This window comes from Hydra viridissima, unplaced genomic scaffold (genome assembly GCF_058129835.1).
Source record: "Hydra viridissima isolate aposymbiotic clone 2 unplaced genomic scaffold, HvirCarnegie_v1 scaffold_13, whole genome shotgun sequence".
NCBI lineage: Eukaryota > Metazoa > Cnidaria > Hydrozoa > Anthoathecata > Hydridae > Hydra > Hydra viridissima.
Window position 1 is genome coordinate 2,968,574 of NW_028324312.1, and position 21,446 is coordinate 2,990,019.

Here is a 21,446-nt window from a genome sequence, read left to right on the forward strand (position 1 = left end):
GAGGCTTTGGAATTCGAATCGAATCAGAATCGTAATTTAAGGTTAAATTTGAACTTATTCTCAATACTCAAGCTAGAAAAATTGTATTTCTAACTTTTCCATAAAGAAAATCTAAGTAGAATTTTACTTCTGTTGATCATAAAAGTGAACTGGATGTAAAGTTAGCTCTATGTAAATTATCTTTATAACAATAAGCGTACTGTAATTTTAGTAACTTGAGTAAAAAGAAATATGAAAGTTACGTGGATTAAGTTCAGCTTTTTTGTTGTACGAAAAATTAGTACAAAGTTTATTAGATAGCTCTGGAAGAAATGAACTAATGTTAAAATCACGAAATATTTTAAAGAATATTTGCACTTTTTACGTCAAAACTTTATAACAACTTTAACGTTATAACAACTCTAAACAATCACATATAATCTCGTGTTGCCCGCACTTTTTTTTAAACTAAATACTTTATTGTTAATCAATCATCAACCCAATATTTTTCGTGTTTGCTTACGCGTTGTTGAATAAAATTTATTTTTTAATTATTGCCCCTTATATAGCCCGCACCCTGAACTTCGGTTTTTACCGAATCTTAGCAAACAATGACCAAAGTTCTATATCTGCCATTTGAAATGAATCGAATTTAAAACGATTAACATAGACATTCCGTAGATTGAATAAAACGTTCGAATAAAAAATTCGAATAAAACCGTTAAACTGATATTTAGATCAAGTTTTAATCTTTTCAAACCATGGACTTTTTCTTTTTTTATGTTTAAAAAGAAATGGTTAAAAGGGACAAAATCAACAAATCTTTAATGGTGTCATAGAATCTTAAATGCAGAAAATTCTATCTTATAATCAAAGGTAAAATAACTTCGTAAAACGTTTTTTAAAAGTATCCCTAATATTAACCACCGTCGTAATTACTTTTGAAAAACTATTATCAGAGTTTAATTAGAAATTCGTTAATGCATCATGTGAAAGATGATTTAAACTAATTAGACATTTACTAACTGAGATGTATCCTAAATTACTTCTTTAATATCACAACACACAAGCTGATAAATTTAAAAGGGCAATTTTAGATAATTTGTCCAGATAAATATCTCGAAAGTAAAGATTTATTACAGAGTATTTTCTTGAAAAATGGTCTCATAAAATTTGGCTTTATGAATTTCAAATATTTAACTTATTTTAATGATCTAAAGCGAAAACTGTCTTTCTCTTATCTCAATTTTAACTGAGAAAAATTGAAAAAAGTTTAGAGATGCCATCCACACGGGTAACTTGGGACGCAATTTTGTACCAAGCAGTCCTAATAGCTGCTCGTCTATAGTGTTAATTACACATAAGAGCAATCAATTATTTTGGTTTCTTAAACAAAGACTTCTACCTCAGACAAATTAAGGTATTGATCGCCTGGAGTTTTTGAGATATAGATGTATCTGAGAAAACCTGTGTATTGGAAAACCTGGACCATCTCAGAAGTTGATATGGCAATTTGTTGATAGCTGTTCTTGTTGTATGTTGTTCCGACCTTCAATGTGTAACCAACTATTCTTGACAGCAATTCATTCGGTTATGGACTATAATAACATATGCCCTGTACACAAAGCCCAAATCAAGTTTAACCTAGTTTACAGGACCGAAGTCTATGTGAATTATTCTAATATAACTTCCATCACAAATGTCACAAGGGCCGTGAATATCAGCTAGTATCACTGATAATTGGCTTAAAATTCCTTTTCGAGCAGCATTGTTAGTTAAACCTGAAAAAAAGTTAAAAAAAAAAGCCATCTAACTGTTTATTTCCAGAAAATATTTCACTTGTAAACTTACATCACTTAAGATAAAAAATTCACTCGTTTTTATCCTAAAGGGCGCTATTTTACATAACATTTGTGGTTGTTAAGAATACCAACAGCAACAGTAACAGAAAAAAGAGCGAAGCGTGTGAGGTTAAAAGTGAGTGGAAGTTAGGTAAATTAACCTAAGCAGACATGTATGCTGATTATTTTCTCCACACACGTCCCTGCAGTATTCATTGCTTGCACATGGGTTTATTTGCTCGCAAATTTGCCAAATCTAAGATTTTTTTTTAAAAAAAGAAAAAACAATAATAATAAAAACAAATATTCAAATATGCAAAAAAATTTGCCCCCCATAACTTATTATTATTATTATTATTTTTTTTTTCTTTTTTTTTTTTTTTTGAATCTTAAATTAGGCAAATCTGCGAGCAAATAAATAGTGAATAATTTGGGAGCATAAAAACTACTTGCAAGCTCATTGCTTCCGGTATCTGATCTAAAAACGTCCCATTCATTGCTCTGTATTTCGCTCCCGTCAGTTGAGGATACCAGCTCACAAACGGTTCCATCTTTCTTGTAGTTAACCATCACACAAAGTGCATCACCAACACATGTTATTGCGCATTCGTGTTGTTTTAAAGAAGTTAATTGTCTAATAATTGAACCGTTGTTATACCGGCTTTCAATCAGATTTAATTTGCCATGCACAATGCACGGTAGACGGGTAATAAAGCCTTTTATAGCAATCTGACACGAAAGCAGCTGAAACATTCTGGAAAAGTATGAAAACAAATATGATAATATTACAGAAAGTTAACGGTTTCATACAATGGTTATACAATTTTATTGTTGCCCAATATTTAAAAAATTATTTAAAAAAAAACGTTTTAAACTTGTATATATAAAGTTACCGTAAAATTTATTTTTTACACTTAAAATACTTTAAGAATAATTTTCTTGGAATCAAATCCCAGCTTCAACTCTAAAGCGAGAATACGATGGAGATTATTTGATATACCTCGACTGATTAAAGAATTAGAGTGCTCTTATAATAGATTTGAGTGTTCTTATAACTAGTGTTGTTATCGACTTCAACTAAATCGACTAAAAGTCGACTAGTCGAAAGTCGAAATAAGTCGACTTTGAAAATTCGAATAGTCGATTTAATCGACTACGGGTCTCCTTCTAATCGACTGAAAGTCGATTTAGTTGGGTAATTATCTTAATATCCTTATTTCAATTTTTTCACATGATTTAATTTTATCAATCTTTAATATTATTATGATGCTTACTAATGAGTAAAGAAATATATTTATAGGTTGTTTATCTTGTAAAGATAAGTTATTAATAACTATTGAGCCATGCGCAGAAATATCATTCATTACTGTTTTTTAAATTCAACTAAAATATCTGAACATCGAATCTAATTTGCTGTATCACATAAACTTAACTCTTAGCTTACTGTATGTAGCACCACTTCATTATTATTTCCTTTTTCTCATTATAGTAACCAGTTGATGATTTTTAAACCAAAATATTAAGTAATGTGTTATAGTACTCAGTAAAGGATGCGAAAATGTTTTATAAATATGCCTCCCCAAAATTAGTTTAGCCGCCCCATCCCCCCCCCCCCCACCTATCTACGCCACCGTTTTTTTTTGTTTTTTTTTTCATTAAATTTTCTGTTAATTTTTTGCTTTAATTCATATGTGTACCATCAGCACCATATAATTATTGTTCTTGGAAAAAGTTCTTTGCTGTTATATAACAGAGTATTTTTGCTCAATAAGTATTTTATATTTTGAGCATAACAATTGACATTAACAAAAATGAAGGTTCATACATATTACGAAATATTTCATGTATGATAGGCTGAAAAACATTTTGAACAAAATGGAAGGTCATATTCCAGACAAAATATTTTTGTCCGTTTTTGTGTATGATTTTCCGCACATCTACATCCACGTCTTGGTGTTTCTTCTACAGAAAGATGTGGAGATTTTTCAGTCGCAGTTTTTTCATAGACGGTCTCCCTCTCGACAATGAACGTTGTACAGCTACAGTTTTTTTTCCCTCATTTATCATTTCCTCTGCCAGCGGAACCAAAAATTGCTTCCAGGGAATTTTATTCTTTGTGGCCTCCTTATGTTTTACCCAAGCATTTACAAGGGACATCATAAGTAAGCGATAAAACACTTTCTTCCACCATTTATTCGATTTACGATCTAGTTCATATAGTCCTATCATTTGGTCCGCTAAATCCACCCCTCCCATAATTTCGCGATGAAACGCAATCATCTCTGAGCAAGAAATACTTCATTTTGAGCCGTCTTTCAAAGTTTTTGTCACTTCTGTAACATTAGCTTTATGAAAATTACTCAATGTAAGGACTTCTTTTGTGTCTTGTCATTTTACAAATAGCAGTCCATCTTTACTGTACTGAAACACATATTCGCCTCTTTTCAGCTTTTTATTCATTTTAGGTTAATATTTTCTATTTTTTCTACTTTGTTTCTAAATATTTTCTATTTATTCTATTTTATTTCTAAATATTTTCCATTTTTGTTGCACGTTCATCAACAAATAAAAATATATGAATTTCAAGCGAATTTTACTCACAAAAGGCGTCTAGATCAGCTATGCAATTTAGTGGTACATATATGTACCGAGAGTCTCTTAAAACATATGATTATAATAAAATTTTTATTCAAGTATTTCGACTAAATCGACTTTTAGTCGACTTAGTCGATTTTAAAAATGAATTAATAGATCGGAGTGTTCTTTTAACAGATTCGAATAAGTTAGTCCTATCAAACTGAATTCATCATTTTGAAAAACTTTAGAAAACTTTTATTATTTATGAGAAAGTTAATGTATGCATCTAAACATACATCTAAACATAATATCATTTAAAACAGAAGATTGTGATTAAAACAGAGAAGGCGAGTCCTCTTTTTAAAAGACTGCATTTGTTTCATAAAATTTGAAGAGCACGCAGGAAAATTGTCAAGGAGACTCACCATGCGGTATACTGGTGGAATTTTCAACCAATTGAGAACATGAGCTCGAAACGCCCAGGAAATAATCAATTCTTGATGGTAGAAAACACTTTTCTCTTGTAAAAATAACATTTCAAGTATTAAGTTTGTGTTGATACAAGTAATACTAACAGATGTCTTTAAAAAAAAAGTTAAGAGCGAAAAACCGAGGAAATGTTTACTGGGGGAGAAAAGCAAGCAAATGGCTCACTCATGCATTAAGATCAGCGCGGCTAAAATAATAATTAAAAATGGATTAAAACGTAAGCCATTTCTATTAAAAAAATTTTAAAACGAAAGTGACTCGCACTTACTTTTGTAAAACACAAATTACTTACATTAAAGAGCAATTGCAACTCGCAATAGAATAAATCAAAAACGGTGAAGTATCACTCAGTAAAGTTTCGTAGGTATGCAACATACCTACGACAACTCTTCACAAGCGTGTGCATAGCAAAGTCAAATCACACGATAGAGGTACAGCAGCCGCGCTAACTACAGCGCATAATGTGGAAACAGGTGATCAAAAATAAAAAAGAATCACATTTTTAAAACTCTACATTTGACTATGGAGTTTTATTTGGAACGCATATAAGAAAAATCCAAAAATATGAATGTTCTAAGTTGCACAGATTTAGAGATACCTAGTGATGAAGCCAAAAATTTCAAAAAAGAAATCGTAAATCATACTCTTAAAAACTTTCTTTTGAAAAGCATTACGGTAAAGAAAAAAACTTTTCGCCAGACATCTATTTATCGTTAGAACCCAAAGTTAAATGCAGTTTTTAATAATCACTTTCGAAAATTCTATCTCTTCGGCTTATCTTTCAAATTTCCTCGTTAACTCGAAATTTAAAAAAAAATTACCTTAAATTCTATCTTTGTTGGACATTTAAAAATTTGATATACGTTACAATCTATGAAGTGTTTACTAACTCCTGCCAAAAATTCAGTTTCACATTTTTTTCGAGGAATTTAACATTTAACTTAAACTTTTCAAATATGAAATAAAAAAAGAGACCTTTTCAAATATGAAATATTGCAAAACAAAATTTTCATTGATAAATTATATAAACCAGCTAAAAAAATGACGTAATGTATAAATCTCAAGTCGCAGGTAGAAATGCCTTTCTTTTTTTTTTAATTGATTAATAGGTACAAAAATATTTATTGACGAGGTTTCTCCGATCCAAATAAATGAAGTAAAGTTTTAGATATACCAGAAGACCTGGTTGTTCATTTCAAAAATTTGTTGATCGCAATTTGTTGATTGCAATCATTTGTTGATTGCTGGCAGGAAGTCAGTTCAAAGAAATTGGATTTACATTGCACAGAGGCTTAGAAATTTCTTGATTTGTAGGTTCTTGGTTTATGATTCCATCTTTAGTGCTTAAAGAATTAGCACGCGGTGCTGGAATTCTGTTGCATTCGCCTGTTCCGCTGGAAGTAATAAATGACGAAGCTGCTGAGTCAAGATAGAAATTACTCAGGAAGTATCGTGAACTTTTCACTCGTAAAGTAAGTAGGGAAATGAGTTTAAGAGATATTTTTGTACGGACTATAACATCATCTAGCGCTCTCATTAGCTCTATCAACTTATAAAACCGGTTTAAAAAAAAAGTTAAGGCTGCCATGGAACTTTCTCATGTTGTAAAAGACTCTTTACTCTTCAACGATTCAGACATAGCAAGCGAATGTGAAATTACTCCCTGAAAATATAATTTACCCCCTGAAAATATAAGTTACCCCCTGAAAATATTTAACAGGCAACCTTTAACTAACACAACGAAATTGAGGAAAAATTTGAAGATGACATAAATTTGGCTGAAAGTTTTGATTCAAAATAGGTTTAATAATAAGACAATTATTATATTTAAATGATATAAAATGTAATATTAAAGGTTTATAATAAAATAATTCTTTTTTAGGAAACTTGGGGTTTTTTTGATTTTTTCAAAATTTGCCCAAATTCCTCATAAACTAAGCTATCATAGTATAACTTAAAAAACCCCATAAACGTTTTATTTAACAACGTTTTCGATTTTTGGCCACCACGATGAACTGAAGTTCTACACTGTACAGTGTTTGAATTTGTCCTTGTTTCGGTGCGTTCATGGATGTCATCGAATTAGTTGGGAATTATTTTGGTATCTACAAACCAATGTCATCTGTTTCCACTAAATTGTATACCAGAATGATTATGATATCAAGATTTCACAAAACGACGGAGTCATAAGTCAAGTGTCAGAGTAGCTGGCAATATTTCCTTTCTCAGAGCTTCTGGCACCGAAGACGAAATAACAAGTTATCTTAATAGACTTCAAAAACAATTTCTTAAAGCAAATATCAACAAAAATACTTCGGGCAATTCATGGGACTTTTTTGAACTTTGATTTTTAAGTGATCATGGCAAGCAACGTATAATTTGCGGGAGTGGTGCTAAGTTGGTTGGTAGCAATTAAAAAGTTAATTACACAGTCATTGTGTCAACTCTACCTGTACCATTCTGCCACCATTAGTAATTTACAAATCAAATCGCTCCTATACAAAGGCTTTTGTTTAGAAAACCATCAAACAACGTATTTACAGCATTTTAGTCGGGTTGGGTGGAAGAGAAACAATTTATTCAATGGCTCACTAAATATTCATAACAGCAATTTAAATTGATTTCAGGTAATTAGCTTTGTCAAGTTGGTCAAATTCTTAAATTAACTTAAAACTCGAGTAAATCAAGTTTAAAACTTCAGTTCTTTTGGCTTCCCTTCTAAAACTTTGAAAAAATAAACTAAGATTTTTTTTATTTTAGTTTATTTTATGTTTTTATTCATTTTTCGAATACTTTATTCGAATCTAAGACGTTCATTGATCATAAACCAACAAAAAACAAATTGCGGAAGTATTTTATTTACATCATGAAACCTAAAGCAAAAAATTAGTTTTATTAATTTTTGGAAGAACGCGTCACACATTACTTATGATAGCAATATAAAAATAAGTTAAAACTGAAGATACAACAATTTTTAATATAGCTTGTAGATATTCTAGGCACCGGCGAGGCTTTGGAATTCGAATCGAATCAGAATTGTGATTTAAGATTTGATTTGAACCTATTCTCTATACTCAAGCTAGAAAAATTGTATTTCTAACTTTACTATAAAGAAAATCTAAGTAGAGCTGTACTTCTGTTGATCATAAAAGTGAACTGGATGTAAAGTCAGTTCTATATAAATTATCTTTATAACAATAAGCGTACTGTAATTTTAATAACTTGAGTAAAAAAAATATGAAAGTTACGTGGATTAAGTCCAGCTTTTTTTGTTATACGGAAAGGTACAAAAGTTTATATGATAGCTCTAGAAGAAGAGAACTAATATTAAAATCACAAAGTATTTTAAAGAATATTTGCAATTTTTATGTCATAAAATGTTTTACAAAATCGAAATGGTTTGTTTTATGAAAATTCTAAACTACTGCATTAACTCGTTTGTAACGAGCACCTTTTTTAAAACTAAATACTTTATTGCATACCAATTATCAATCTAATATTTTTCATGTTTGAAAAACACATTGTTGAGTAAAATTTAACTTTTAATTATTTCCCCTTGTATATCCCCGATCCTGAACTTCGGTTTTTAACGAATCTTAGCAAAAATGTACAAACTTCTATATCTGCCATTTGAAATGAATCGAGTTTAAAACAATTAATATATTTCGACATTTTGCAGATTGCTATTCGAATAAAACCGTTAAACTGATATTTACAACAAGCTTTAAAAAAAATTTACCTATAAATATAAACTTTTTAAGCCATGAGCTTTTTCTGCTTTTAAACTGATATTTATAACAAGCTTTAAAAACAAATATACTTAAAAAAGCTTCTTTTCATGCATAATAAAAAAATGGTCAAAAGGGACGAAATCAACAAACCTTTAATTGTGTCATAGAATCTTAAATACAGAAAATTCTGTCTTCTACATATATCGGGAAAGATAAAATTCGTTAATATAACATGTGTAAGATAAGTTAACGAATTGGACATTTTTTAACTAAGATATCCTAAACTACTTCTTTAATATCATAACAAACAAACTGATGAACTTAACAGGGCAATTTTAGATTTTAGAACTTGTCCAGACAAATATCCCAAAAATAAAGATTTATTGCAGAGCGAGTTTTCTTGCAAAATGGTCTCTCATAAAGCTTGGCTCTTTGAATTTAAAATCTCTTACTTGTTTTAAAAAATGAAAATTATTTTTCTCTTATCTCAATTTTAATTGAGAAAAATTGGAAAAAGTCCTTAGATGACAAAAGGATGTATATCAATATGACCCAGAGAAGCCAGTCACACCGGTATCTTGTGACGAAATTTTTTCCCAAATTGTCATAAGAAGCTGCCTGTCTATAGTGTTAACTATGCATAAAAACAATGAATTTTGGTTTCTTAAACAAAGACTTCTACCTCAGACAAATTAAGGTATTCATTCCCAGGAGTTTTTGAGATGTAAAGGTATCTAAGAAAAATTTTTAGCTGGAAAACCTGAACAAAGTCAGACGTTAATACAGCAATTTGTTGATAGTCAGCCTCATTGCTTGTTGTTCCGACCATTAACGTGTAACCAACTATTCTTTCTTGACAGCAATCCATTCGGTTATGGACTATAATAACATTTGCTCTGTACACAAAGCCCAAATCAAGTTTAACCCAGTTTACAGGACCGAAGTCTGTGTGAATTATTGTAGAATAATCTCCATCACAAATATCACATGGACTGTGAATATCACCTGGTATCACTGATGATTGACTCAAAATTCCTTTTCGAGCAGCATTGTTAGTTAAACCTGAAAAAAAGTTAAAAAAAAAAGCCATCTAACTGTTTATTTCCAGAAACTATTTAGCTTGTAAACTTATATCACTTAAGATAAAAACATTCATTCGTTTTTACTTTATAGGGAATTATATTCCATGACATTTTTAGTTTTTAAGAATCGTAATGAAAACAACAAGAACAACAACAACAATAAAATGCTAGAAAAATAAGAACGAAGAGTGTGAGATTAAAAGAGAGTGGAAACTTGGTGAACTAACCTAAGCAAGCATATGTATGCTTATTATTTTCTCCACACACGTCCCTGCAGTATTCATCGCTCGCACAAGGATTTATTTGCTCGCAAATTTGTCCAATCTAAGATTAAAAAAAAAAAGAAAAAACAATAATGATAATAAGGATAAATTAGTTGTAGGCAGTTTTTGTCTGTGTATTTAAATACGCAAATAAAAATTGTTGACATTTTATTATTATTTTTATCATTATTTTTTTTTTTTGCATTTAAATACACAAGTAAAAATTATAATTTTTGTAAAATATTATTATTATATTTAAAATTATAATTTTTGTAAAATATTATTATTACATTTAAAGGAAATTTTTTTTGAATCTCAGATTGGGCAAATTTGCGAGCAAATAAATAGCAAATATATTGGGAGCATAACTACTTACACGCTTATCGCTTTCAGTATCTGACCTAACAACGTTCCATTCATTACTCTGTATTTCGCTCCCGTCAGTTGAGGATACCAGCTCGCAAACGGTTCCATCTTTCTTGTAGTTAACCATCACACAAAGTGCATCACCAACACATGTTATTGCGCATTCGTGTTGTTTTAAAGAAGTTAATTGTCTAATAATTGAACCGTTGTTATACCGGCTTTCAATCAGATTTAATTTGCCATGCACAATGCACGGTAGACGGGTAATAAAGCCTTTTATAGCAATCTGACACGAAAGCAGCTGAAGCATTCTGGAAAAATATGAAAACAACTAAGGTTATATTACAGAAAGTTAAAAGTCCTATGGTTGGTTATCCAACTGAAAAAAAATGAACTTACCTCATGAACATCCTACATGTTTCCATAATTTTTATTATAACTCTGGTAAAAAATAGTTGCATTAAACACAACTGAATTAAACTCCTTGTTTAAATGTAGCATGAATTTTTAAATACTACATAAGAACACTGTTTTAATGAAAGCAAAAGAGGAAGGCTGTTTAATTAATTAGAACAAACATAGACTCTATGCCAATCATTTATTTTTCAAGGATATAAATATTTCGCATTTTATTTAATTATGTATTGTTGCCCAATATTTAAAAAGTTATTTAAAAAAAAAAACGTTTTAAACTTGTATATTTAAAGTTACCGTAAAATTTATTTTTTACATTTAAAATATTTTAAAAATAATTTTCTTGGAATTAAATCTCTGCTTAAACTTAAAGCGAGAATACGATGGCGATTATTTGATTTATATCGACTGATCAAAGAACTAGAGTGTTCTTATAATAGATTGAAGCATTCTTGTAATAGATCTGAGTTTCTTTTAGTAGTTCGGAGTAAGTTTGTCTTATCAAACTTAATTCATTCATCGTTTTGAAAAACTTTAGAAAAGTTTTATTATTTATGAGAAAGTCACTGTTTGCTTCTATTTAAAACATTATCATTTGAAATAGAGGTTGTGATTCAATCAGAAGTTGAGATTCAAAAAGAGGTTGTGACTCCTCCTTTTTTAAAAAGTTAACTATTTTTGGCTGCATTTGTTTAATTAAATTTGAAGAGCACGCAGGAAAATTGTCAAGGAGACTCACCTTGCGAACTAAATGATAACACGAGCAAGCTTGCAAAGCCCAGTAAATAATCAAATCTTGAATGTAGAATATTTTTCTCTTGTAGATTTAGCATTTTAAGTATTACGCTTATTTTTGCTTGTGTTAATAAAAGTAATACTAATAGATGTCTATAAAACCAATTTTTAATAGCAGTTTCTGAGTCATTGATCATGGCGAAACGTAAATCAGAAAATAAATATTTTAAACTTGTAGTTTAATTTCATCCGTAAACATTGTAAAAAAAAAAATAGCGCTGAGGTGTTAAAGAATTTGGTTCTCCGACTTTCAAAATAACCTGATACCGAATTTCAAAAATTTTTGCTTCAGGTTTACGAAGATATTAGAGTAATCTGGGGTAAGAGTAAACGAAAAAAGAAGCGAACGGTTTGTTAATTTTGTTTCTTTTGCATTTATTTTACTAATAGATGTCTATAAAACCAATTTTTAATAGCAGTTTCTGAGTCATTGATCATGGCGAAACGTAAATCAGAAAATAAATATTTTAAACTTGTATTATAAAATATTTTAAAATGCTAAAACAAAAAATCATTTAGAATATATGGAACTGTAGAGTAGAGAACTTTCTGCTCTCTCTTAAGGTGTAACAACTTTTTAAAAAAATTTATCTTGTGCCTAAGCAAACTTTGAAAGTCTCACCGTAATAAAAAAAAAAAATATATTTTTTAAAAAAATTGACTTTAAACTCTCGAAACAAAAATTAACTTTTACTAAACTAAAAAGCCTAAATTATGCCTAAAAAACTAAATTATGTTGAAAATTATATGACGATCAAGAAACTTTTTTCAAAATTAAATTTGCTAGCTCAAGAAAAAAAGTTATGAGCAAAAAACCGAGGAAATATTTTTATCGGGAGATAAATTTTTATCGGGAGAGAAAGATAAGTTAATGGCCCACAATTATGCATTAAGATGAGCGCGGCTAAATTAATATTAAATCATAATTGATCAAAACCTAAATGAATATGATTAAAACCTAAATGAATATGATAGCCTTTTCTACCTATCAAAAACTTTTTAAAACGAAAATGATTCGTACTTACATTTGTAAAATGCAAATTACTTACATTGAATAGCAATTGCAATTTACAAAAGAATAAATAAAAAACGGTGAAATATCACTCAGTAAAGCTTTAGAGACATACAACATACCTATGGCAACTCTTCACAAGCGTGTGCGTAGCAAAGTCTAATCACATGGTAGAGGTACAGCAACCATGCTAATTACAGCGCACAATTTGAAAACAGGTGGTCAATGATCAAAAACGTCACATTTTTTAATTTCACAAAACGACGGAGTCATAAATCAAATGTCAGAATAACTGGCAATATTTCCTTTCTCAGAGCTTCTATTGCCGAAGACAAAATAACAAATTATTTTAATACATTTCTTGAAGCAAGTATTAACAAAAAATACTTCGGGCAATTTAATGGAATTTTTTAGAATTTTGATTTTAAAGCGATCAAGACAAACGGCAAATAATTTGCCGGCGTGATGCTATGTTGGTTAGTAACAGTGAAAAAATTGATGACAGTTACACAGTAATTGTGTCAATGCTACCTGTACCATTCTGCCACCATTTGTAATATACAAATCGATATCGCTTTTATGTAAAGACTGGTGTTTAGGAATCAAACACCGTATTTATAGCATTAAATCGGCTTGGGTGGAAGAGAAACAATTTATTCAATAGCTCACTAAATATTCATATCAGTAATTAAAATTGTAATTAGTTTGGTCAAGTTGATCAAATTCCTGTATTAAGTAGTTAAATAAAATAAATTTTTCAATTGTAGCTATTCACATTTAAGTCTGAGAAGAACGCGTCACACATGTTACTTATGATGTTGCATGTATTTGCATTGACTATAACATCAGGCTGATATATTTAACGGCTCATTCGTCCCATATATGTCAATCGTTAGACGTAGGTGTTATAGACGTAGGTGTATATTGTCTCTTTAGACAAGTTTGGTGCAAGTTACATATATAATTTCATGTAGTTATAAATTTTATGCAGTTATAATTTTATGTAGTTATAAATTTTATGTAGTTATAAATTTTATGTAGTTATAAATTTTATGCAGTTATAATTTTATGTAGTTATAAATTTTATGCAGTTATAATTTTATGTAGTTATAAATTTTATGCAGTTATAATTTTATGTAGTTATAAATTTTATGTAGTTATAAATTTTATGTTGTTATAAATTTTATGTAGTTATAAATTTTATGTTGTTATAAATTTCAATAATTTAACAGAAAAAGTTTCATTCAGCTACAAGCAAAACTTTTGAGCTCCGGTGACGCATTTACACGAACTCAAATAATGGCTAGATTTCAAAATACTAGTTTGTTTCCACTTAACAGTAAAATGGATCAATCAAAATTACAAATTGCTTAAAAATTTTAAGTACTATCTCAGCCTGCTTTATCATTCTCATCCGAGCATGCTTTATCATCCTTATCCCAGCCTACATCATCATTTAACATCTCAACAGAACAATTCACCAACTTCAAAATTTAACAACAACACCAATGATTCCTGCTGAAAGGTATTATATTTTTTAAAACTTCACTGAAAGACTTGAAAGCAATATAAAAAGTTTTACAGCGCCACCATGTTGACGTAAAAAATACCAAGAGTCAACATTCCGAGAGTTGAAAGCCAGTGTCAGGTTCATCTAAGCTGCTCGAGAAACTAAAGCGAAATTAGACAAAAAATTAAAGCAATTAAAGAAGCGCAAGATTGACTTTAGTGAAACTTTAGATGAAGCTGCATTCAAAAAAAATCTGCAAAAAAATTCTGCAAAAGCTGCATTCAAAAAAAAACGGAGACAATACAAATATATTAAGAGGTGCAAAAAGTGATGCAGAGTTTGGGAAGAAGCATTGCTAACTCCAAACAACATCTGTTGCTTCTAGTTGCGAATTTTTACCCAAACAAAAACCCAAAAGGTTTTTCTTTAAAAAATTAATTGAATTTGAAGCTAAACCGTTTTTTTCTCACCCCAGTTTTCTCAACATTTACAAAGAAGTTAAAAATGTTCGGCCAACTTGAACAAATTCCAACGGTCATATCTTGGAACCAAAAAATGCCAAACTTGTTGGAAATCTTTTGTCTTAAAGATTTTTTTTCTCACCCCAGTTTTCTCAACATTTACAAAGAAGTTAAAAATGTTCGGCCAACTTGAACAAATTCCAACGGTCATATCTTGGAACCAAAAAATGCCAAACTTGTTGGAAATCTTTTGTCTTAAAGAAAAAAACCCTTAAGAAAATAAAAGAAGAACCTTTCCCCGCAGATTTTTCAGACAAAATAATTACTTATGCTAAACTTACTAAACCAGGCCTTGTCATTTGTATAAAAGCTTAGTTTTGATTTCGGATTAAAGTTTTCGTAAAAATAATGAATAGGTTTTAAAATGAAATCTATCAGAGCCTAGATCGGTGTTTGAATAACTTAAGGAAACGCGCGTGGAGCGAAACAATATCGCAAATTGAAGGCCATCCTACCCATTTATAAGATTATTTAATAGTACCTCCCAGACCTGCCCACAAACCGGGCCGGCGACAAGCTTACAGCTATTAGGTAGGCCGTGTAGATCTCTATTAAAAACACATACTAAGGTTCAGTTCCAGTTTTTAATTTTTTTTTTACGGAAAAAATAATCAAAAGCTTTGTTCTTTTCTCATATAAAAAGTGAGTTGAGTTTGATTATTATTAAAAAAAAATTTTTTTTTTAAAGTGCTATTAAAATATTATACAAAAACATAAAATATTTATAAGATAAAAGTTTATGTATATGCGTATTTATCGATAAGGTATATTTTTATTTATTGATGCAAGTTTTAATGATCTCAGCTGCTTTTTCTAGATTCATAAAGAATCTTTATGCAACATTTCTAGTATTTGCAGTAACTCAAGCTTAAGTAACTGTGTTTACTTTCAAACCCAAATTCGAGATATCTTTCTTTTTACCCCCAATCTCGTTGGGCAGCAGATATTCAATTTGAAGAAGCTGATTTTAATTTATATGAAATAAGCAAAATGTGCTCTAAAAATTTGATTTAGGCGAGTGGTATGGATAATCATTATTTAAACTTGTTTTTGTTTATTTGAAACGTTTGCGTTTCGTCAAAGTTATACAAATTTTTAGGGTTACATTTGCAAACCTTTCTTGTTCACATTTGAAGATTGAAGGTTCGGTTAATTTATTTAAAACTTTGACATCAACCATTATTATCAACCGTATGTAATTATAAAAATTATATTGCTATTTATAGTACATAAAAGAACTTGATTTTTTTATAAAATAATTTTTTTTGCAATTTTAGTCCCGCTAAAAACACACGCATCATTTAAATTAATTTGTCTGTTTCCGAATTATTGAGTACTTGGTGAATAAATATTTCGAAAAGTAGGGTTGTGATGTGATATGAAGGAAGCAAGTTTTTTTTTACAGTGGCTCACTATAACCATAAATTCCATTATAACCCCTCTTACAAGCTAAGTATGATGGATGAAAACTGGATATATGGTTTGAGCAGTGAAAGATATTTTTTAATAAAATCTTAAGTGAGGGAAGTTCTAATGAAAACTATGACCAGACACTACATTTAAAGGTAGCGCATATTAGAAAATAATGGGTTACATTTTTAAAAAACATAACAAAAGTCTTTATGTTTTGTGACATTTTTATCACTATTTTCATATAAACATCAGACGCTACTCTCAAGGTATCAGTAACATTGCTAAGTTAGTAAACCTCACTGAGAGTTTATAAAAGCTGTTGCAAAAATTACTAAGAAAACAACCAAAAAATAGTTTACTAAAATGAAAGCTAATAAAAGCTTTTTTTTAAATTGCATTTTAAATGCGATATATAGTTCTATCGCAATATTATCATTTTTTTGTTACTTTTATTTGCGGTTTAGGTTTGCTGGTTTTCAGCAAAGGTTATCCGAATGTATCTCTTGGTTGTCCGAATATATCTCTTGGTTATCTGAGGATATCTCTTGGTTGTCCGAATATATGTCTTAAATGGAATGCAACTTATCGCTTGGCATTAAATTTCTTAACCTTTCTATTGCAGTTCTCATAATAAATCAAGAAATTGAGGAACTGATAATGTAATTAAATAACACGTATCGGTAACGTAATATCGTATAACGAAATAACGTATACGTTATCGTATCGCGATTGGGTATTTGTATACGAGTTTTGTTTCAAATGCGTTTTCCAATCTCGTTTCCGGCACACAAAGAATATGGTTGTTTGCAGAGTAATTTTAACGTTACGTAACCTAAAAAAAACTGAATTATTCTCTGATTTTTCCAGCGAAGACGCGTTAGTAGCGAGGCTCTTTTTACATAATAGCATCAATAGTTCATGACAGCTGATTATTTTAAATATATTTGTTAGAATGTTAAATAACTCAATTTTTACTTTTGGTTTATTAAATTGTTAATAGTGAAAAATCCGATTGAGTTAAAAATCGAATAAATATCTAAAGTGAAACCCCACTTAATTTTTTATGAAACCTTTTGAATGAACCTCATGGTTCAATCTGATCATATTGTTACTGAAGTTTGTCAGTAAAGCACACCATTGCTTATCGGTATAAAGAACATCTCAATTTCGGAGTTCCAAAGAAAATGAATAAGCGGCATATGAGTATTGTCCTGTATGTTTGCTTCGTTGTCACTTGCTGCAATTTAATTTTTTAACTAGAATGTTATGCTTTAATAATAATAATAATAATAATAATAATAATAATAATAATAATAATAATAATAATAATAATAATAATAATAATAATAATAATAATAATAATAATAATAATAATAATAATAATAATAATAATAATAATAATAATAATAATAATAATAATAATAATAATAATAATAATAATAATAATAATAATAATAATAATAATAATAATAATAATAATAATAATTTTAATAATAATAATAATAATAATAATAATATTAGTAATAATAATAATAAAAATTATTAATATTATTATTATTATTATTATTATTATTATTATTATTATTATTATTATTAGTATTAGTATTATTATTATTATTATTATTATCATTTTTATTATTATTATTATTATTATCATTATCATCATCATCATAACTATATGTTAAAAAAGTTTAATTAAGAATTGTCAAATGATTTATTACTATTAATTTAACAATTGCATTTTGATAAACATTTTTGTAAATATATTTCTATTTTAAAAAATTTTAAAGGTTTTGCAAGATCTTTTTAAATATTTTCGTTTAGAAGTATGATTACCTTATTCAGAACATCCACCTGTTTCATAACACGTTTACCGTGCAATATGTACGCAAGATTTAGTAGGGTTGAAAGTACTTATGTGATCGGCAACGTTATAGGTTCCTTTTTAGGGGTTAAAAGATCTGATTGCACCATTTCATGCATCAGCAACCCTAATTGCATGCTTATAAACTACAAAAAAGACAAAACGTTATGTGAGCTTGTGTCGTACTCTCAAGCCAATGAGACAGAAAACATGGAATGGAATGTCTTCAAAACTAACACCTCTAATGTTCGCAATGTAAGTAAAAGTTTTTCCAATTTTCTGATAAACTGATAGAAAAAAGAAAGATTTGTTTAAACACAATGGTTTTTATTATTGTTCGTTTTGAAGCGCTTGCACATATTTTTGTAGCGCTTGCATATGTTGTAAAGCTTAATCTTTCTTTTTTAAAATCACTTTGTGATTTTCAATTATATGCAGCATTTGTCCTCCATCAAACTGTTTTTCGGAAAAAACATACATTAAACAGGTTTTTGATAATATTTCTAGTAATTCTTTAGATTGGTCAAAAATGTGAACGAGCAAACTTCTGTTCAAGCACACAATTTTGCAGAGATGTTTGTGACGCTACCAACATGCATACCTACAAATGCATATGTAAGTTTAATATCGTTAACTATATATATATATATATATATATATATATTGCTAAGTTAGAAAAATTAATCTTTAACTGGAGACAATTGCAATAAAATGCAACAAGAAGCGTAAGCCAAACCTTACAATGAAAGTAGAAATTTAAGTTAAAGATAATGCATCAGTATCATAAAGCTAGAATTTAGATGAAAATGTAGCAAGATTGGTGTGTAACAATTAACAAGATTGGTGCGTAACTGCATATTTTAATTTCCAGTTATAAAAATTTGTAAAAAAACTTTTTTAATCATAGCAAATCTGGATGTTTCACGAAATGCTACTCCTTCTCTATCATCTACGTTGGATCCAAATTCTACTTCTGCAGCAAATGCAATTGATGGAATTCTCAATACCGTTGCTATTAGTGAAACCGGCGTTTCAAACTTGTTTAAACTGGATTTAAACCTGTTGTATAAAATAAATCTTATTATTATATACAACTCTCATGATAATCCTGAACGAATGAACGGTTGCATATTGATTTTGAGCGTAACAGATAATACAGCTGATTATAAGCAAATTGCGGTTTTAACCAGCGAGTTGGTGCAAACTATTGTCTGCTCATATGAAGCCAGATACGTGCTGATAAAAAAAGAGGGAGGTGATGGGGTAATTCAAGTAGCAGAGATCAATATTTATATATAACTTTTTACACAATTTATTACAACGTAAAATTTTTTTTCTTTAACTTTATAAAAATTTACGTTAAAACTTTAATAAATTTGAAAGCACTTTATACTGATGAATTAAAATTAAATTTTTTGTACATGTTTTTCTCAATATAAAGAAAATTTAAAACATGCAACTCTGAACTATGCATTGGGTGAGACTCCAAAGTTTATTAGATTATTGGTGTTGTATTATCAAACCGATTTATTTCATAAATGATAATAAAAAGCATTTCCACTTTCTTTAGCATTTTTGGTCACAGTTGAACACAAGTTCCTAAACTTCAAATAGCTTTAATTTTTAGCTGGTAAAATTTCTCTTAAATTACTTTTTACTAGCTAAAAATTAAAAGCTATTTAAATTTAAAATTTATTCCATTTAAAAAAAAGTTAAATTAGAAGAGGTACATTAGATTAGAAGAATGGAAGAGGTACTTTAGAATACTTACTCAAGTAAAATTAAATGAGCTTTTTAGACAAAAGACTTCAAAAAACTTTTCATTTAGAATTGACAAACACAACTAGTCATGAGTGGGGCACACTTATTCATTAAGTGGGGCACACATCCATGAACATGTTGTTTAATTTTCTTACTACGGACCGTTAAATAGGTGCAATTTACTTTTTCATTTAAATAAAAAATAAAAAGGAAATCAAACAAAAGTCTCTTGATCAACTTCGTCATGAATCATTTCAATTTCTTTGTTACTGCAGTATTTTTAAAAAGTTTGGACACATGCTTTAAATTTAAAAATAATTCATAAAAAGGTAATTAAAAATTTTTTTTTTATCCAATCTCTTTATTTAAACTTATTTATTAATTAAAAATAAAATTATCGGTTTTTTGTAAAAGAAAAAATTATAAATTGAGAAAAAGAAAGTCTTTTTATAAATCTTATAGAATGCTAATTATCACAACTTTAGATGAATCAAAGATGGCGTCTTTGAATCAAGATGGTGTCTTTGAAAAAAGAATTTTTTAGTACTTTGTATGTCCTACTTTAATACAAGCTATAATACAAGCGCGAACTCTTCTCGGCATGTAACAACTCAAATTGTTAAAAGTTAGTTTCTGGAACGTTATGCCATAAGTACTCTAAATGTGCATTTAAATTTAATAAAATTACTTTGAAGTTATTTTGATAATTCTTTATCCATTCAATTCCAAATATTTTCTATTGAGTTGAGAGCAGGTAAATAAGGTGGCCAACTCATTGTCCTAATATTATTTGCAAACCATGTTTTAGTTTACTTTAAAGTAGTTGCTCCATCTTATTGAAAAATTCAAAATCTTTCTCTCATTTAAAAAAAATCAATTGAATTAACGTTTTTCAAGCACTTCAACTCTTTAGTGTTCATTTTTCCAGATACAAACAGTAAACCCTAACCTTAAAACCAAAATTAAAAGCAAGAAAATTCCCAAAAACCTATAGACCCTCCTCTTATTTGAACAATTTAACATTTTTAATAAATCTTAAATTATAATCTTTATGAGACATTCATTTGACTGTTTTAATTGATTTTTGATAAATAATTTCAAAGCTACTTTCATCGCTCCTTATAGCTTCCATTAATTTATGGTCCAGTTTTTACGCTCTTTGCACCATTTTATTCTCCATTTTTCATCAAAAGATTTTAGAAGTGACTTTTCAGCGGTAGAATAAACATCTATTTTATGTTTAACTACCGCGGTGTGATCTAACAAAGTAAAAATCAAAAATAAAAGGTCCTAATGTAAGAAATGACAAATTTTATATACATGAAATAAACATTTGGGAAAATAATTTAGTTATTTTAACTAGATATCTAGTTAGTTAAACTAGATATCTAGTTTGCTAATGTGGTACGATAATATTCTTCTTACAATACTCAATGAAATAGGTTTATTGCTAGAAATATTAAAGCGAATAGCAATTTCTTAAAAACTCGCTTTGGGTAGAAAATTACTTAACGATCATAAGTAGTAGTTATCAAAGACCGGATCTTGGAATTTCTCAAGACTCAGTTTAACTAAAATTCTCCTTAGCTGGTCTGACACATTTTTCGGAAACTCTAATTATATCTGAATTTTTTTTATTGCATTTAGTTTCTGCGTTTAGGGAAGCGATAGTCTCTCTCTTAAAGAATTTTTTTCCCCACTTTATTCAGAACTTTCTTCAAAAGATTTAATTATTAAGCTAAAATAAATAATGAAGATAACAATAAATTCTTGAAAGGTCATTTTTATAATATTTTTTAAATAATTAGATTAAAAAATTAACATGCAG

At 28.9% G+C, this 21,446-nt stretch overlaps 2 protein-coding genes and 1 long non-coding RNA gene across 6 annotated transcripts; 2 read left to right on the plus strand and 1 right to left on the minus strand.

The window, feature by feature from the left end:
* Positions 1 to 8,547: 8,547 nt before the first annotated feature.
* LOC145195060 (uncharacterized) lies at positions 8,548 to 10,843 on the minus strand. 2 transcript variants are annotated; one of them, XM_090070874.1, is made up of 4 exons: positions 10,728 to 10,843; positions 10,339 to 10,639; positions 9,927 to 10,023; positions 8,548 to 9,679 (listed from the first exon to the last, which is right to left on the minus strand). In XM_090070874.1, exons 1-4 carry the CDS (start codon positions 10,787 to 10,789, stop codon positions 9,282 to 9,284), a joined length of 858 nt encoding a protein of 285 aa, XP_089927000.1. In that variant the 5' UTR covers positions 10,790 to 10,843; the 3' UTR covers positions 8,548 to 9,281. The 2 variants fall into 2 exon arrangements, with proteins under 2 accessions (XP_089927000.1, XP_089927001.1); XM_090070875.1 differs by lacking the exon at positions 9,927 to 10,023 and having other exon boundaries at positions 9,416 to 9,679.
* A 611-nt stretch (positions 10,844 to 11,454) lies between these two features.
* On the plus strand, positions 11,455 to 16,774 carry LOC149880067 (uncharacterized). 2 transcript variants are annotated; one of them, XR_016446363.1, is made up of 3 exons: positions 11,455 to 11,544; positions 11,830 to 11,886; positions 16,458 to 16,774. It is a non-coding gene; the product is annotated as an uncharacterized LOC149880067 (long non-coding RNA). The 2 variants fall into 2 exon arrangements; XR_016446362.1 differs by lacking the exon at positions 16,458 to 16,774 and adding an exon at positions 13,317 to 13,453.
* Positions 16,775 to 17,094: 320 nt separating this feature from the next.
* LOC145195130 (uncharacterized) lies at positions 17,095 to 19,421 on the plus strand. Of its 2 annotated transcripts, none has more exons than XM_090070876.1 (4): positions 17,095 to 17,206; positions 17,818 to 18,112; positions 18,376 to 18,472; positions 18,765 to 19,421. In XM_090070876.1, exons 1-4 carry the CDS (start codon positions 17,178 to 17,180, stop codon positions 19,154 to 19,156), a joined length of 813 nt encoding a protein of 270 aa, XP_089927002.1. In that variant the 5' UTR covers positions 17,095 to 17,177; the 3' UTR covers positions 19,157 to 19,421. The 2 variants fall into 2 exon arrangements, with proteins under 2 accessions (XP_089927002.1, XP_089927004.1); XM_090070878.1 differs by having other exon boundaries at positions 17,110 to 17,206; positions 17,943 to 18,112.
* Positions 19,422 to 21,446: the final 2,025 nt, after the last annotated feature.

What these genes read in the sequence shown, in the direction of transcription:
- LOC145195060 (XM_090070874.1), bottom strand. Translation starts at nt 10,789, where the DNA reads ATGCAACTATTTTTTACCAGAGTTATAATAAAAATTATGGAAACATGT. An exon ending in ACATGTAGGATGTTCATGAG is followed by an intron (nt 10,640 to 10,727) that starts GTAAGTTCATTT and finishes ATATTTTTCCAG; the next exon opens with AATGCTTCAGCTGCTTTCGT. An exon ending in GCATACATATGCTTGCTTAG is followed by an intron (nt 9,680 to 9,926) that starts GTTAGTTCACCA and finishes ACTTTTTTTCAG; the next exon opens with GTTTAACTAACAATGCTGCT.
- LOC145195130 (XM_090070876.1), top strand. Translation starts at nt 17,178, where the DNA reads ATGAATAAGCGGCATATGAGTATTGTCCT. An exon ending in ACACCTCTAATGTTCGCAAT is followed by an intron (nt 18,113 to 18,375) that starts GTAAGTAAAAGT and finishes GTAATTCTTTAG; the next exon opens with ATTGGTCAAAAATGTGAACG. An exon ending in GCATACCTACAAATGCATAT is followed by an intron (nt 18,473 to 18,764) that starts GTAAGTTTAATA and finishes TTTTAATCATAG; the next exon opens with CAAATCTGGATGTTTCACGA.